This window comes from Acipenser ruthenus, chromosome 5 (assembly GCF_902713425.1).
Source record: "Acipenser ruthenus chromosome 5, fAciRut3.2 maternal haplotype, whole genome shotgun sequence".
Lineage (NCBI taxonomy): Eukaryota > Metazoa > Chordata > Actinopteri > Acipenseriformes > Acipenseridae > Acipenser > Acipenser ruthenus.
In genome coordinates this window covers 67,084,067-67,100,760 of record NC_081193.1, presented here as the reverse complement: position 1 = coordinate 67,100,760, position 16,694 = coordinate 67,084,067, and the positions used below count along the sequence as shown (strand labels likewise).

Below are 16,694 nucleotides of genomic sequence, written 5' to 3'. Positions count from 1 at the left end.
AAATAAAAAAACTATATACTGTATATTTAAGTCTTAAATGTAAGTGCTGGGTTCCAGAGTGGCGCATCCAATAAAGGCGCTCCACGTGGAGTGCAGGATGCGCTCTATAGTATGGAGGTCGTGAGTTCGAGTCCAAGCTATTCCACAGCCGACAGTGGACGGGAGCTCCCAGGAGGCTGTGCACAATTGGCCGAGCGTCGCCCGGGGGTAGGGAGGGTTAGGTCGGTCAGGGTGTCCTCGGCTCACCGCACACCAGGAACCCCTGTAGTCTGGCCGGGCGTCTGTGGGCCTGCCTGTAAGCTGCCCAAGAGCTGCGTTGTCCTCCGACGCTGTAGCTCTTGGGAGGCTGCATGGTGAGTCCGCAGTGTGAAAAAAAGCGGTCGGTTGACGGCACACACTTCGGAGGACAGTGTGTGTTCGTCTTCGCCCTCCCGAGTCAGCGCAGGGGTGGTAGCGGTGAGCTGAGCTTAAAAAATAATTGGCCATTCTAAATTGAGAGAAAATCCTAAAAATAATAGGCAACGACTAAAAAAAGAAAATAAAAAAGAAGAAAAAAATAATGTAAGCGCTACTTTTTGGCCATGATACCACATTTTTCTTATATTATGATTCTTAAAATATGTACGTCTAGTAATATGGACAAATTCTCTCTCTATTAGTGATGCGTGGACCAAGTAGAAGCGCATGGGAACCCAGGAGCAAGCTGATGTTCTCTAACCCCTATATTCTCATCATTCAGTCTACAACAACATCCAGTGTACCACAAACTTACCAACACAACCTGGAATGGTTGTCAATGCGAAACACATTCAGCAGTTTACAGAAGTCATGACATTTTGGAGAAATGAGTACAGAGTTCTCATCATACTGCATGGACTATTAAACTGAGTATTATAAAGTACAAATACAGAATCTTACTCGTGGTTTCAAACAGCACCAGGTAAACGGTTCCACATGACATAGAACCGTTTTTGCTAAATTTTGTTTTCCTGAGAGTATAACACATAGCTGAAATTTGCTTCTAGTGTTTAATCAATAAAAACAATATCTGGTCAATAACATGATATTCTCTGTCGTCACTGAATTTGTAGGTAAATGTAGTGTTCTGATCCAGTACAGTATTAAAGTACTAATCAGTGGCTCTTTGCAGGTGTTTCTATCAAGGCTGAAAAGTGTAGTTTGTATAGACAGTAAAAATCAACGAACATCCACATTTTTTGTAAAAATCTATTTCATCTTTGGGTTTTCTGTGACAAAGTTGTGTCTTTTTACGAACTGTGCCTAAACATATCTTTCATTGAAAGAGCGAAATAAAAATATTAAGTATACAAAAGTAGATCACAGACCCTGATTATCACTAATCCTGGACTACTAAATAATCCCAGCTGGGGGACACTGCTGCTGTACCCTTGAGCAAGGTACTTTACCTAGATTGATCCAGTAAAAACCCAACTGTATAAAAGGGTAATTGTATGTAAAAATAATGTGATATCTTGTAACAATTGTAAGTCGCCCTGGATAAGGGCGTCTGCTAAGAAATAAATAATGATAATAATAATATTTATTATTATTTATTTATTAGCAGACACCCTTATCCAGGGCGACTTACAAAAACAAAAATACATTTCAAGAAACACAGTACAAGTATTAATACAATTAAGAGCAAGATAAAATACAATGACTTCAGTTCTAGTAAGTACAAGTTTATGACAAAATACGATTCAATATCGGAGCAGATAAAGTTACATCAGGATACGATTAAATGCAAAATACTGCAGATTGAATAACACAAATGTTACTACTATCAGAGAAAGTCATTTAAAGCAAGTGTTTTACTGTATTTGAATTTCCATACCTTTGAAAATAGTGTCCACAGAACATCACAAGAAGCAGGATTCTGCTTTTGGTTGTCCTTCTATCTGTGGTGTACCATAGTAAAACAGGCACGAGGAAAGAAGGTAGTTCTTGTAAAAACCAAGCAAGTTTAGCAGGTACTGACACTTGTTTTCCAAGAGACTTTACATATCTCCCGTAAGGGGTTTTGTCCAGGTTTTGTTTGTATAAATATCCGATGCCTCCTAAAGTTAAAAAGCAGTTAAACACAAAATACAAGTTCTCACAGCATGCCATATCAATTGCGTGGACTGTGGTAGCAGAGTCGTCGCAACCCACTTCCAACCCCATCTGTGTGAAGTGAGCAACAGTTGCTGGCAACATTATGCAACTTCAAGTAAGTCAGTCAGAGAGGGTCGAAAGCGTATTTCAAAATAAAAGTCCCAAATAATCTGCTAAAAGAATGCCTTACTGTATTTATCTTTATTTTTATTTATATTGCTTATTGTATTTCTATTTGTTTATGTTGCTTATTTTATTATATTTGTTTATATTTCTATTCTATTATATATTTTGTATGTAAAAATCTATCTGTCATGTGTATATTTCATACATTCCTGTAACTTTTTTCAGGAATGGCTGAAATACGGGACAGACTAAAACGAATGACAAAACGGAATGCCCATTGACTACAATGGGGGAGTGGAATGCCCATTGACTACAATGGCGAAAACAGAAGGACGGTCAATATCTCCAAATCCCAGACAGGAATCCTAAAATCCCGAATACACTTTCTTTAAAATGAACTAGTACATAAAATAAAAGTGGAATGACAGGGAATGACAGCTGCTTTCTATGGAATGACAGGCCTGGAATACCGAAAACACACTAAAAACATAGCACAAATAGGAATGACAGTCTGTATCTCGAAATCTCTAACAGGAATCTTAAAATCCCGAATACCGTTTCTTCAAAATAAAGTAATACACAAAAAAAAGCACTGAGGGTGTTTTTCACTTAATCAGCTGAACAATAAAGGGCTGGTACCCCCTAGGTGTAAACAGTTATATCTCAGAAACTATTCGGAGTTGAATGCTGATATTTCAATTTTCCATCACTTCAATCACTTTTACTAACTTTGTGTCAATTTTCACAAAACAGAAATATTTTGATTTACAAGCAGGTCTCACAAGTGAAATACTTTGGAAGTTTTTTGGTGTTTGTTGAAAGGCAGTTGAAAAGTTGCCAGAATACGAGCTCTCTGCACAGGTAGACAATCTGCTGTTGTCATGGTTTGTAAGTGTAGATAAGTGGTGTATTAGTGGTTTTTCTGTTAGAGGCATGCACATATCTTTTGCTACAAGGGTTTTGTGCAGTTTTGAATAGGAACGTGGAGCTATCCTATCCTGCCTTCTGCACTTGCAGTGTTTGTGATCTGAAATAATCACTGCAACCCATTTACGTACAGATGTACTCTGAATATATCCATACGTTTTACCTGTGATTATTGTAAATGCATTTAAAATTGTGTACAACCCACAGTCATCTGAATTGTTTTGCTGCACAGCATCAGAACACAGGATCACATTCCACTCATCTTTATTGAAAGTTGCATCGGCTATCTGGTAGCAGGCAGCAACAATACGCAACAACACTTCACCACGTGCTTTGGATCTTGATTTGTTTTTCATAGAATGAAGAATGACTAGTTCATGTGTAGAAAAGATTACCACACCAAAACACCTGTGAAATCCAGTCCCCCAGACATCAGTGTTGAATGGAATTAACAAAATGTCTTTGTTGAGAGCTACAGTGCTTTCCAGAAAAGGATAGAAAACGTCAGGTGTATCAGCTTTCACACACTGATATATGTATGTTGGGCATGCTAAAACGTTGCTGTTTTGCTTTGTATTGCAAACAAGAGCAGAAATTACATCTTCAATCACTGAAGAATTGAGACAATTTCCAGGCTGTAATGCTTGCATGTCATTAGTTTGCCGAATTCCCTGATATTTAATTTCGATTTCAGGCATGTCCCATGGAAAGCTATTCACTTTGTTGCTTGGCTTTGGTGTGGAATGTTTAACTGGATTTTCATCTTCATCACTGAAGTCAAAGTGCCCAGTTTCTTCTCCAAATAAGCTTGTATGTGATGCACATTCAGCTATTTCACTGAAATTTAGTGTTTCACATTGTACTTGCTTAATTTCCTGTGTGGGAGTTAGGCAGGCAGAATGTAGTGCATTTCCTATGCTGTGCTTTGACTCAGTTCTATTCTGCTTGGGTTTAGGATTATGCATTGTGTCTTCACATTGTTTTCTCTTCATTGCACCCTTTGAAGAGTCTGGCGCTGGTTCCACATCATAATCATAGTCATCTTTCCTGGGCTTTTTTTTCCCAGACTGGTTTGCTCTTCCACGTTTTCTTTTGCACAGCACTGAGAGTGAATATGTGCGCTTATCTTCAGCTTCTTTGTAACCAATTGCCATCTGAGCAGCAAAAATGTGGTAGCATTTACCAGTACTTGGACAAGAGCAAGTAGAAGGCTCAGGTAGGAGCTTTACTGCATGAAAATGTGTTCCATCTATGCTTTTTACTACAAAAGTGCTACTTTGTGCACAGAGTGAAACATTTCCAGAATCTACACAGTATCTGGCCATAGATGTTTGTGACATCCGGTACTGTTGTCTTTTCTCCACACATGCCACTTGTGTTGCAGTACTACCTTTAATCTGTTCAATGATTGTTTCCAGAGGATAAAACACTGGAAGTGACATGTGAATAGGACTCTCGGCCAGGTGTTGAAAATTCTTCTTGAGTTCGTAGTTTCCAAGCCCAATGTGTGCATGTCTGAACTCATGGATGTAATGCATCTGCATGTAGAACATTGCCAGTACCATGCTGTCGACAGACATGGTTTTCCAATCAGTTTGCTGCTTTATCACTTTATGTATGCTTTCACTGATATTGTTTGTCGCAGTCATGTTATTCTGGAAGACAGCAAACCTCTGTAACAAATTTTGCAGCATGCTGTGCAATAGGATCCTTGATTTGTTGGTCAAAATACTCTTGAAATGGAATGCTCCATTCCAGACAAAAATGGTCATACAGCTCTTGAAAAGAATCCAATGAAGAGCTATTGATGAGTTGTTTTACATGGTCTTTTAAACCTCCATGCTGTTTGATCCAATTGTCTACATCTGAAATGATGTGATTAGAACAGAAGATGTGTGGGAGGTTTGGGTAACCTTGCTGAATGGAATCCACAATTCCTCTTTCTCTGTCACTCACAAAAGGAATGGCATGTATTTTGTCACCATTCAGCAGGTTCAAAATATACCTCAGAAAGTTTTGATGATAGGTTTTAAACTTCCTTTTATGTAACAGGAAGACAACTGGAAACACTGGATCCCCAATCAAAGATACATTGCGAATTACATTTTATGATTAAATGTTGTATCACATGACGTCAGCTGAGGAAGAGCCAGATGTCAATGAGGACCTGAGCATCGTTTATGAGAGTAGGGTGCCCAAATGAAACCAAAAGATCTGGGTAGAGTGTTATGTTCCACACATAATCTTTCAGATGCACTGCAAGTTCAAACAAGCTGAATATTTCGTCATTGGAAATTCGCTGTTTTTTTGTTTCTTGGTAAATAACATTTTTTCACTTGCTTCAAGTTACGTGGGCGATCCACAGCTATGTGCTTGTCAGAGCCTGTGTTGGACTGTGTACTGAGAACTTTTTGATATATTTTAAGAGGCTCCCCCTGTGACTTTGCTGCCTCCTTAATATGCGTCAGAGTAGACTTCATGGTAGAGATGAATGGTTTTTCAGAATGTTTTTGTAAACCATGTGGTGATGGTTTGTACAAAGCTTCATTTCCCAAGTAATGTATGACATACATTTGTCTGTTTTGTGACTCTCGTAAACAGTAAATATGACAGCGAAAACCAAAAATTGAATCTTTTTCTTTTCCTTTGCTGTCTTTTAAATAATAGTACCGTTTCAACACAGCTGGAGCATTCCATCATGTAGGATGATAGTTTGATCCTTTGGATACCCATCTATACTGGTCAAAACGGATATCAAATGCAAGGCCACAGGTCAAAGGGACATTTAAAAAAAAAAATAATGACCATCATTTCTGAACTCAGCATATCAGAAAACCTCCAGGGGAATCTGAATATAATTTTTTAAAAATAGTTGACACTTGATATTGATGAAGTGCAGTTTATTCATCACCAGTTCAAAGAAAATAAAATTAGCTGGACAAAAACTGTTGCAAGAGGATATAGAATTTAAAATAAATATTTTGTATTATTTAAATCAACTCTACAGCTCAGAGACTTACTCAGCTCTAGTGTTCATTCTTTGGAATGGTGGTGTAGCTGATGTGTTATTTGGTCCAGATTTAACGTGAACAGTATGTATCTGTGGTCTACACAGCAAGTTTCTCCACAATAGCCTGCCAAATAAACATTTTCTGATCTTTTTTTTTTTTTTAAAGTCTTTATTTTGTAGAACTTTTATTATTATTATTTTCCTCAATATTAGCTCCCCCCCTTGATTAAATAATTTTGTCAAAACTTAAATTCTTATGTACACCTGATTGAGTTGCAGCATTTCATACCCTATGTCCTGTGTTAATGCATGATCATTTATTAATTTTCACATCACTGTGATATTTGCAGTTTCTCCAGTTTTTTAAGATTTCATTGACTTGCTATTTTACTTCAAACATTCAAAATGGCCATTCCTGCTAACTTTCAATCTAAATGGAAGACTGACTGGAGCAAATGTTGCCTTTGTCAACTGGACAAAACAGAAGAGCTGAAGTCACCACCAAGTTCCTACAGTGCAGAACAAAATGGTTATAGAAACATTGCAATAAATGTTCCTTTGTTTCACCTTTGTTTCATGCTGTCAATGCTTTACCCATCATCCTGGATCCAGCCAGATTAGATGAAGGTGCTGGTATAGAAGACACATTAATAAGGAACAAAGCAAAATATCATCAAACCTGTAGACTGATGTTCAACAACATCAAGTTACAGCGAGCTCAAAAAAGAGCATCTATTGTTGAAAAAGACACAGTTCCTAGCCGCAGCAAAATATTGAGAACTAGTACTTCTCAATTGTCCTAATACATTTTATGTGAGAAAGAGGCTCCATAATCTGCACTGAGACAAGCAATGACCATGAAACTCAATGATAGACTAAATTAATGTGCAAGGACTCTGAATGATGGAAAACTCTTGGCAAAACTCAGTGGTGGAGATGCTGTGGCACAGGAGCTGAAGCACCATCCTGCTTGCTTGGCAGGATTTGTATAACGAGAGACAGCCCATCTTAATTATGAGAAGAGTGGTCAAGATTTACCTGGCAGGGAAGTCTATCCACTGGCATTTTCTGAACTAGTCACCTATATAACTGAGCTGAAATCTTGTTGTGAAGATACCACTCCCACCATATTCAGACTTGCAGGTCTAGTAAAACTATACAAGCAGCGACTGGAACAACTGGGGGTAGAGTCACCAGATGTCAACTGAACCAGGCTAAAAGACCAGTTATTGTTGCATATGCCAGAATCGCACCAGAAATATTCTTGTTAGATTTTGAGATATAGGCTGTGATTCCTATTTGTGCTATGTTTTTAGTGTGTTTTCAGTATTCCAGGCCTGTCATTCCATAGAAAACAGCTGTCATTCCCTGTCATTCTACTTTTATTTTGTGTATTAGTTTACTTTGAAGAAACGGTATTCAGGATTTTTAGATTCCTGTTAAGAGATTTCGAGATATAGACTGTCATTCCTATTTGTGCTATGTTTTTAGTGTGTTTTTGGTATTCCTGGCCTGTCATTCCATAGAAAGCAGCCGTCATTCCCTGTCATTCCAGTTTTATTTTGTGTACTAGTTCATTTTAAAGAAAGTGTATTCGGGATTTTAGGATTCCTGTCTGGGATTTGGAGATATTGACCGTCCTTCTGTTTTCCCCATTGTAGTCAATGGGCATTCCACTCCCAGTTGTAGTCAATGGGCATTCCACTCCCAATTGTAGTCAATGGGCATTCCACTCCCAATTGTAGTCAATGGGCATTCCGTTTTGTCATTCGTTTTAGTCTGTCCCCTGAAATACACAACCTACCAGCCAAAATGTCATATTTTCAGCGCCCGGACACTACTAAAACCCCAGCAACAATAGCAGTGACGTAAATCTGGCACAACCAACCCGATTTTCTATTCCCCCAGCAAAAATTGCAGTTGTTACATTACATTACCACCTATGCTGTTGTCACGGGTGACCACGAACCAACTGTTATATGTAATAAGACATTGGATCCCTTCGCATGGAGGGTCTCAGTGGCTAGAGTTCACGGTTCCACGATTGAGTCAGATTCAGTTGTATTAAGTTTGTCCACTGATGATGCGGAGGAAAACAAATGCTGGGTGCCTGCTGACATGAACAACAGTGAGTTCTGGCCCCCTACTGTGTTCTGGATGGATGGCATACCCCCTAAGGTATCTCTGTGCGAGCAGAAAGAGATGTGTGATAAAAACATGTACAGGTCCAGAATGCTTGTGAGAGGCACAGAGTTAGCCTTGGTTCATGAAATGAGAAGTGATTCTCTTGTTGTGTGTGACTGTGACAGATGCAGAGGTGAATCACCCCGGACTGGGCCCAAGCCATGTCCAGCCTGCAGTCATTTAGTGAAACATTGCCGAATCTTGTTTGAATGTGATGATTCCGAGGGGCTTTCTTTCTCTCATTTGAATGTAAATCCCAGAGATGTAAAAAGAGTTGAGTGTATGGATTGTGAGAGCGGCCACCTGGTAAAATGGGCACATCTAGGTAAATTAGAATGTGAGGAAGGTGTCCCTATTAAGCGTGTACAAGTGTCTTGTAGGTATAAAGTCAAGACCATGGCGACCCACACTTGTGATGCCAAACGCTGGATAAAAGGACCGGTTGTGGTTTTTGCTGAGCCAACTCGGGATGAACCCAGAACAGAAATGGAGTCCTGCTGGGAACGAGCTGAAACATTGGACATGGACTGGATGATTTAAAAATGAAATGTATTAATGAGATGATATGTGTTGTAACCATTTGTAATGTTTGAATAATCTTTAGTCTGTAACGAATACTGTAAAGTGCTCTCTCTCTGTAAGACCGTATAACAGAATCTGGTACAACTTGATACACTGGCCGGCCTTGAGCAGTCTCTTATCAAGATAGGCACAGCTCCAGAATTGAGGGCTGGAATTTTTAATACTTTTTCAGCTTAAATACAGAATAATGCTATACTAATAAATACATGTTAAAATGTTTGCTTTAAATAGTATAGATTGTTGTGGTAACATATAATCATAGGTAGTGATAATTATTGTTAGTATGAAATACTATGAACAATTTTTATGTATAAGATCATATGATTCACTTTGCTTAATATGATAGCATACCTGAAGCTGTTTTCTATCAAGATGAGCATAGTTGAAAACTGAGTCCTAATTTAATGAAAAGGATTACTGTGTGCTTGCATTCAAGAATTATAACTTCTGAGTATAAAGGGAAAAGGAGTATTGTTAAGGAAAAAGAAAAACAGGAAAGGATTAAAAGATCTCGCTTTAAATAGGTTTCTGTTTGTAATTCAGTTTTAAAATAAGTAGGTGAGTAAGAACAACCTAGAGTAAAAGCAGACTTTAACTTAAGAAAATAAGCATTGTCAGAAGATACACCACAAATAGAGAGTAGGGAAATTGAATAAGAACCTATTGTAAAATTGCTGATATACTGCTGCTAGCAGAAAGAAATAAGGTTAGCAGCCATACGCTATAAGAAGTAACATACTAGTTTGACTCTGAAGTTAAAAGATGCAGCATAAAGAAAAGTTGTGGTGAATATACAAAATAAAAGGATTGAATAAATAATGAAGAATAAAAAGCAGGAGATAGGTTTTAGAAGAATAAACTATGTGACCTGTCTTCTTGAACTCTCTATCAGCCTGCCCTTGGAGAAATTAATATTAGCTGCTGGAAGGCCTCTTTGGTGGGAGGAAGCCGGAATTTTCTTATCGGAAGGTTTATAGTACCGGGGGACTGGCTGCACCTGTAGGGAGTTAGACTGGATGGTATCAACACCTAAAATAACTAGTCGAAGGGCAAAGGAGGCATACGAGATATAGAAACATCCACCACTACCAAACTTGGCAAGGAAAGAGATGTCTTTAACAAACTGGATTTAGCCAGTATGAATATAGCTGAAACATACAGGGTCATCTGAGTGTCAATTGAGTTCAGGCAATTGGGGCCCATAGGAGAGAGAGGCATTACAACTTCATAGCTCAATAAAATAGTTGGGTTTTTTCATAAGGAGAAAACTCTATACTAGAAGAGATATAGAATAAAGGTTCCCTATAATACTGGCTAAACATACACCAGTAAGGAAGGAAACTAATTTGAGTGAGATGACATGAAGGAATATATTTTTGAAAGCCAAGTTCATGTAATCAATTATAACCATTATAAACTATAAACTGCTATATTATGATATAAACTGTTGGTGTTGCATATATTCAAAAAACACCACTTTTCTTATATTGGTGTTGCATATATTTAAAACACCACTCCTTTTTATAATGCACCCATATTAAGTAGTGAATCAAGGTTGCAGGGATTTTGTGAACTCTGCTTCACCTAACTTTTCAGATGAAGGAGGGGGGCCAAGAATGAGTGGATGAGAACATGGGCTAGTGTTGATTTGTTGGCATATGATTTTAATTGAGTCTGAGGAGTTGGTTGAATTCTTTAGAGATTACTGTTTGCCAAAAGATAAGGACTGTCCATATAGATTAATGATTGGATCTAATTGGGGTTTCCCATTGCTTTCAATGGGACGAAAATTGTATAAAAACCCTGGGCCGATCACACTGAGAGCACCACAATCAAGACTCAGCTTGGCAGAGCCACGTGGTCCATCCTTTGCAGATCTCCACAGAACAGTCCTTCTCTTTTGTTCACGCTACTCTTCCTTATAATAGGAGGTAAGCATATTAATGGTAATATTGTATCTTGCATTTATTGGTTATATTGCTATGAGGTTTTGAAACTATGCTTTAGTATTAAGAGTGTTATATTGAATGTGCTAAAACATAGCAGTGGGTGCTTGTAGGCTTTGTGCTTAACCAGCCTGAGGGCTGCACTGAATACATATAATTGTATTATGTTATTGAAGTACTAAATGCTGAAGCTTGTAATAAACTTAGGATTGCTAATTATTGTTACATGTTTTCGGGATTTAGTAGTATGCGCAAACTACTAAACCAATATTAAAGGCATTTTAATAAAACGAAGGAGCACTGATGTTGCTCTGATTCGTAAAACTTTGAATAAATGAGTCTGAGTGATTTTCTTGATTAAATAAAAAGGTTTTAAGGACACACCGCTCGTCCAGTGCTCAAACATAAACCACTAGGAGTTTTAAACATCTCTGTCCTCCTTAACGTCTCCCCTGAGTTAAGAGTGTGTGCAGAGCAAATAATATAATAAAAGAGAACGTGAAAAGTGAAAACGTGACACTGTGCAGAGTGGATAAGGGTAGCAAATTCCTTGCCAGCTTGCTCGATAGTGTTGCTCTTGGTGAGGTTATTACCAGGGGCTAAAATAACCACTAAATCTGGTTCTTCAGGTAAGGTTTCTCTCACAATGTCCTTCCTAAATATTGCTGCACAGGCACCAGAAGTGGAACTAAAACCAAATCTCAGGTTGCCGAGTGGCGTTGTCACAAAACCATCGGCCAGGCTTCTGTGATGTGAGTTGCAAAATACCATCACGAACTAAAGAGAGATATATACAAAGAGATAATAAATTATTGCAATGCATTTCTGAAGGTATGTAAGTCACATAGATTATTTTTGTGTTTTCATTTGAACACCTATACTGTATGTTTGTACTTATTCACAACATACCTTAGTAGGTGTTAACAGAATCCTATAAGACACAACTTATTTCCATTAGTATGGGGGTATACACCAGCAGTCATTAAAGGTACAAACTTGAATGAGATGGTTTAAAAAAACATCAGTACTAAAAATAATTACCTTTTTATTTGCTCCAGCATCACCAGCAAATAATGGTTTTGTGGTGGTACCCAGTGAGTGATGTGGACCACTTTCTTGGTCTGTGGCGTGAACCACTGCAGTATAATGCAGAATCCGTTGCTTACAATACAATAAGTTTCTACATTATTTTCTTTTTAATGAGATTATTTAAGTGAATACACTTTTAATAACAAATGACCCATATTGTTATGTTTAAATCTTGTTTAAAAACATTTTTATTATATTGTTTTTTTATTTAATAATAGTACTTTTTTCTATTTCTGTATTTTATTCTGTATTCTGCTTACAAAGTGCTTTGGGCTGCTTTTAATAATTGTACTTTTTTTGTTTTTGTATTTTACTGTGCTGTATTCTGCTTGTAAAGCACTTTGAGCTGTATTACACATTGGTTGCACTATACAAATAAAGATTATTATTACATTGTTTAAGGCAGTGATTCCCAAATTATTCTTATAAATTACCTGGTGTTGAAGTGAAAGTCTTGGACTCTGTTAATATATATTAAGCCTAATAAATGGTCATTTATCGTCTTGTTTTTGCATTTATAGGTTACAGTAATTTATACAGTATATGCAAAAACAATAATATATTAATAATACTGGAGAATGTTTTTAAAATAATTACCTGGTATAAAGCACCTATACCTTGGTGATTAATAATATTATTAATAATTAAATTAATAATGAATGACAAGCAATTTATTAATGTAGCAGCTTGCTGCTACTTTTGCTGTCTCTTCCAACCGTTATATGAGTGACAGGATGGAGGTACTTTTATTTATTTATTTTTTTAAAAAAGCCGGTTCCGACGTTGAGATGCGGAAGTAGCATTCACCGGAAGTTATGCCGGAACTGAAATTGTTGCTAGCTTCACAGAGATGCCGACCCCCCTCCTTTTTTTAAGTGGCAGCTACCTGTAAGCCACAGATACCTTTCATAATTTGAATTCCGAAAGTGCCGAGTATATCCTTTCTCTTCCTGTGTCAGCTCGGGGGGATCTGTGGTGTATATCACGAGGCTGAAGTTTTTAACTTATTCGCTCAGCTGCTTATTCGCAGGCTTTTCGTGCGTAAATGTATTTGTCTACGTTGAAGAAGTAGCCTTGAATTTAACTGGTTAAATCGCGTTGGGCCACCGATTTCTCTGCAGGTACCTAGTGAGGGGTATCCTGTCTGCAAGCTACACCTGTATTTAGCCCGGCCCAACGTGGTTTACTGGGGCAGAACAGTGGGCAAACATGCCGCATATGCCAATCGCTCAGCTTCTGATTCGCTATTTATGTATCTACGTTGAATAAGTAGCTTTGCATTTAACGGGTTAAATCATGTTGGATTGCTGATTTCTCTGCAGGTACCCAATGAGGGGCACCCCCTCTGCAAGCTACACCTGTATTTAGCCCGGCTCAACGTGGTTTACTGGGGCAGAACAGCGGGTACAATTGCCATATATGCCAGGCTTCCTATTCGCTCTTTATGTATCTATGTTGAATAAGTAGCCTTGCATTTAACGGGTTATACCACGTTGAGCCGGGCTAAATACAGGTGTAGCTTACAGAGGGGTTACCACTCACCAGGTACCTGCAGAGAAATCGGCGGCCCAATGTGATTTAACCCGTTAAATGCAAGGCTACTTATTCAACATAGATACATAAAGAGCAAATAAGAAGCTGAGCGATTGGCATATGTAGCAAGTGTACCCGCTGTTCTGCCCCAGTAAACCACGTTAGGTCGGGCTAAATACAGGTGAAGCTTGCAGAGGGGGTGTCCCTTGCTGGGTACCTGCAGAGAAATCAGTGGCCTGACGTGATTTAACCCGTTAAATGCAAGGCAACTTATTCAATGTAGATACATAAAGAGCGAGTAAGAAGCTGAGCAATTGGCATATGTGGCATATTTACCCGCTGTTCTTCCCCAGTAAACCACGTTAGGCCAGGTTAAATACAAGTGGGGCTTGCAGGAGGGTTGCCCCTCTTCAGGTACCTGCAGAGAAATCGGCGTCCCAAAGTGATTTAACCCTTTAAATGCAAGGCTTTTTCCAGCGAAGAAGCTGTGCAACTGGCATATGTGGCATGTTTGCCCTCTGTTCTGCCCCAGTAAACCACGTTGGGCCAGTTTAAATACAAGTGGGACTTGCAGGAGGGTTGCCCCTTTTCAGGTACCTGCAGAGAAATTGATGGCCCAACGTGATTTAACCAATTAAATTCAAGGCTACTTCTTCAACGTAGACAAATACATTTATGCACTTAAAAGCTTGCGAATAAGAAGCTGGGCGAATAAGAAGCCAACTTCAGCCTCGTGTGTATATCTCCCTTTTTTAACAATCTCCAATTTCTCAGAGAAAGTTCTCCATGAAAAAGGATTCGTAACCAAATCGACTATGATGTCTCCGTTTTCTCACATTTTTTTTATTTTAGTGTAAAATAAAACTCGAAATATAATTAGATGTTCTAAAGGTATTTGTATTTATCAATGTATATTTATAAGCAATATTGTGCGAAAACCAGCTATCCTCCTAACTGCAGTGCTAACCAAGGAATATTCATGTTTTCGGGTTGCTCACTAATGATTGGTCTGCTGTCAGAGCTTTGACTTTCCCATTTGGTTGCTAAAGCAGGGCCTTCAAGTGAGGCAGAGAACACCCTGGGAGATTTATGGCCCACCTCTGCTCACTCCTGATTGGTCGCCTGTCTAAAAAAAAAAAAAGACATTCTTCGACTCGCCTATTGGTTAAACTCACTCAAGACTTTCAACTGAAACGGAGAATACCCTCAACTGTTTTTTTTTTTTTTTTCTAGCGTTTGGTCGTTGTTTTAGACTTAAGCGGGGGAAATGCAGACCTCTTAGTGGCTGATCATATCCCCTTCAGGAAACCCCTAGACTCTTAAAAAACCTCTAGTAAACCCTGTAAGTCATCTTGGATAAAGGCGTCAGACAAATGAACAAATAATAATTAGAGTAGTATGTTTCATAGTATAAGCAAGCACACTGTATGCAAGTGAGTGAGGCAACGTAATGTCATTTGACTGACGGTTTACTTGGCACTGTCTGGTCAGCAGAGAATACCTTGAAGTTCCTGACGGCACGCCACTGGTCAACTGCAATATTGAGACATGTCCTAACAGAATTGTGGTTGAAAATGTTGTGATTTCACTTCTATTTATATAAACGGTGCTGGTGGCAGATAAAGTTGTGCAAACTCCCTTCATATAGTGAGGAAGTAGTTTAAACAACAAAAAAAAAAAACATTTTTGAAAACCACAATATGTGATTAGCTTTCTTACTAATTGTTATATATATATATATATATATATATATATATATATATATATATATATATATATATATATATATGTGTGTGTGTGATTTGGTATAGATTCCTTGAAAACAGTTTTCCAGGGGAGTGAGAGAAGGATGGGGGGGTGAGGTTATGATAAAACTTAAATTTTTACAAATACAAATTGCCATTATGAATATAAATAAATAGAAGTCAAATATCATTTAAATTAGGTGTATTTTTATATTAAATTGTCACATTTGTTAGCCCAGTGAGTGCAGACACAGAAATGGGCAACCATTTAATGAATGGCCTTGTGTAAAATTTGAACTCACATAACCGTTTGTATTTTTGCTTGGCAGGTGTGTATCCATGGGAAAGTTGCAGGAACTCATATAATTATATATAATTATAAACAAAAACAAGGAGTAGAATGTACGGGTATAAACTGAATAAAATGTGAATTGGAGAATGTACTGATTTTTAGGGAGTTCAGGGACCTGCAAGTCCACAACATCTAATGTTGGTGTAAACCAGGGGTGAAATTCTCAACAAAAAAGTGCAGGTACTCATATGCGCAGCCGGTACTCAACACATTTATGAATACAAAATAAGCCTCAAATAAACTGAGAAAATAGAATCAATTCATCATAAACAAAGAAGCGGAAAATATTGAAAGCTTTGAACCGTTCTGCATGTACCACTCAGTCATGTACTGTAATATAACACTTAAGTTAAACCTAAAATTGGCCATTTCAATCTCCATTGTATTCTCTGAAATCCTCCCCATACTTTCCAGGCCCTGGGTGCTCACCTACAACAGGACCTGGCCATGTGACATTGAAAGCCTTGGATTAGAAAATATATCCCTGTTATTATTATTATTTTTATATATTACTATTGATTAGTTATAATATATTATGTGTGCTTCTGTGCTGTGTTTCTGTATAGATTAAATTTTCCATGATCTATTACAGAAAAAGAGTGTATTTCAGACAGAAACAGTTTAAAGTAGACATCAGGTTTTTTTGTAGCATCACTAAGAGGCGAAAGAGAGAATGAAATAAAAATAAATGAAGGCTATACCAGAGACAGTAGTGCAGTTAAAAGCAGCATTTTTATTAACAAACCGAACAACCATGAATACAATGTCAGACAGAATCTTCTTTACTAGATAACAAGTGTATTTATGCTCATTGAACACTGAAGAGAATGTAAACCGTAGCGCAGCTGGGAACCCCCTCCGACCAGACGCCAATCGGGTGAGCTTTTTAAAAGACAAAAAATAAATAAGACCCGGTACGAAGTACCCGTGAGTACCGGCAGAATTTCACCCCTGGTGTAGGGGAAAGTTAAAGATAAGCAGATTTTAAAGCAAAGAAAGTATTATGAAATGTATTGACTAGTGCAGAACAGTGTGGACTATTGAGTGAAACAACGGCTTGTTAAAGACTGATGTAACTCAAGTTA

General features: G+C 38.0%; 1 protein-coding gene across 2 annotated transcripts in view; it reads right to left on the bottom strand.

Moving 5' to 3' along the window:
• Positions 1–16,694, bottom strand: part of srd5a2a (steroid-5-alpha-reductase, alpha polypeptide 2a) — a 43,460-nt gene that overhangs the window by 15,309 nt on the left and 11,457 nt on the right. Inside the window, exon 1 of one of the 2 annotated variants that reach the window (XM_034003602.3) lies at positions 1,856–2,232. The exons of the other annotated variant lie outside the window; for it this stretch is intronic. Coding sequence (XP_033859493.3) covers positions 1,856–2,217 — 362 coding nt within the window. The 5' untranslated portion in view covers positions 2,218–2,232. Of the gene's footprint in view, positions 1–1,855; positions 2,233–16,694 lie in introns of those variants that run through there. 2 annotated transcript variants of the gene reach the window in all.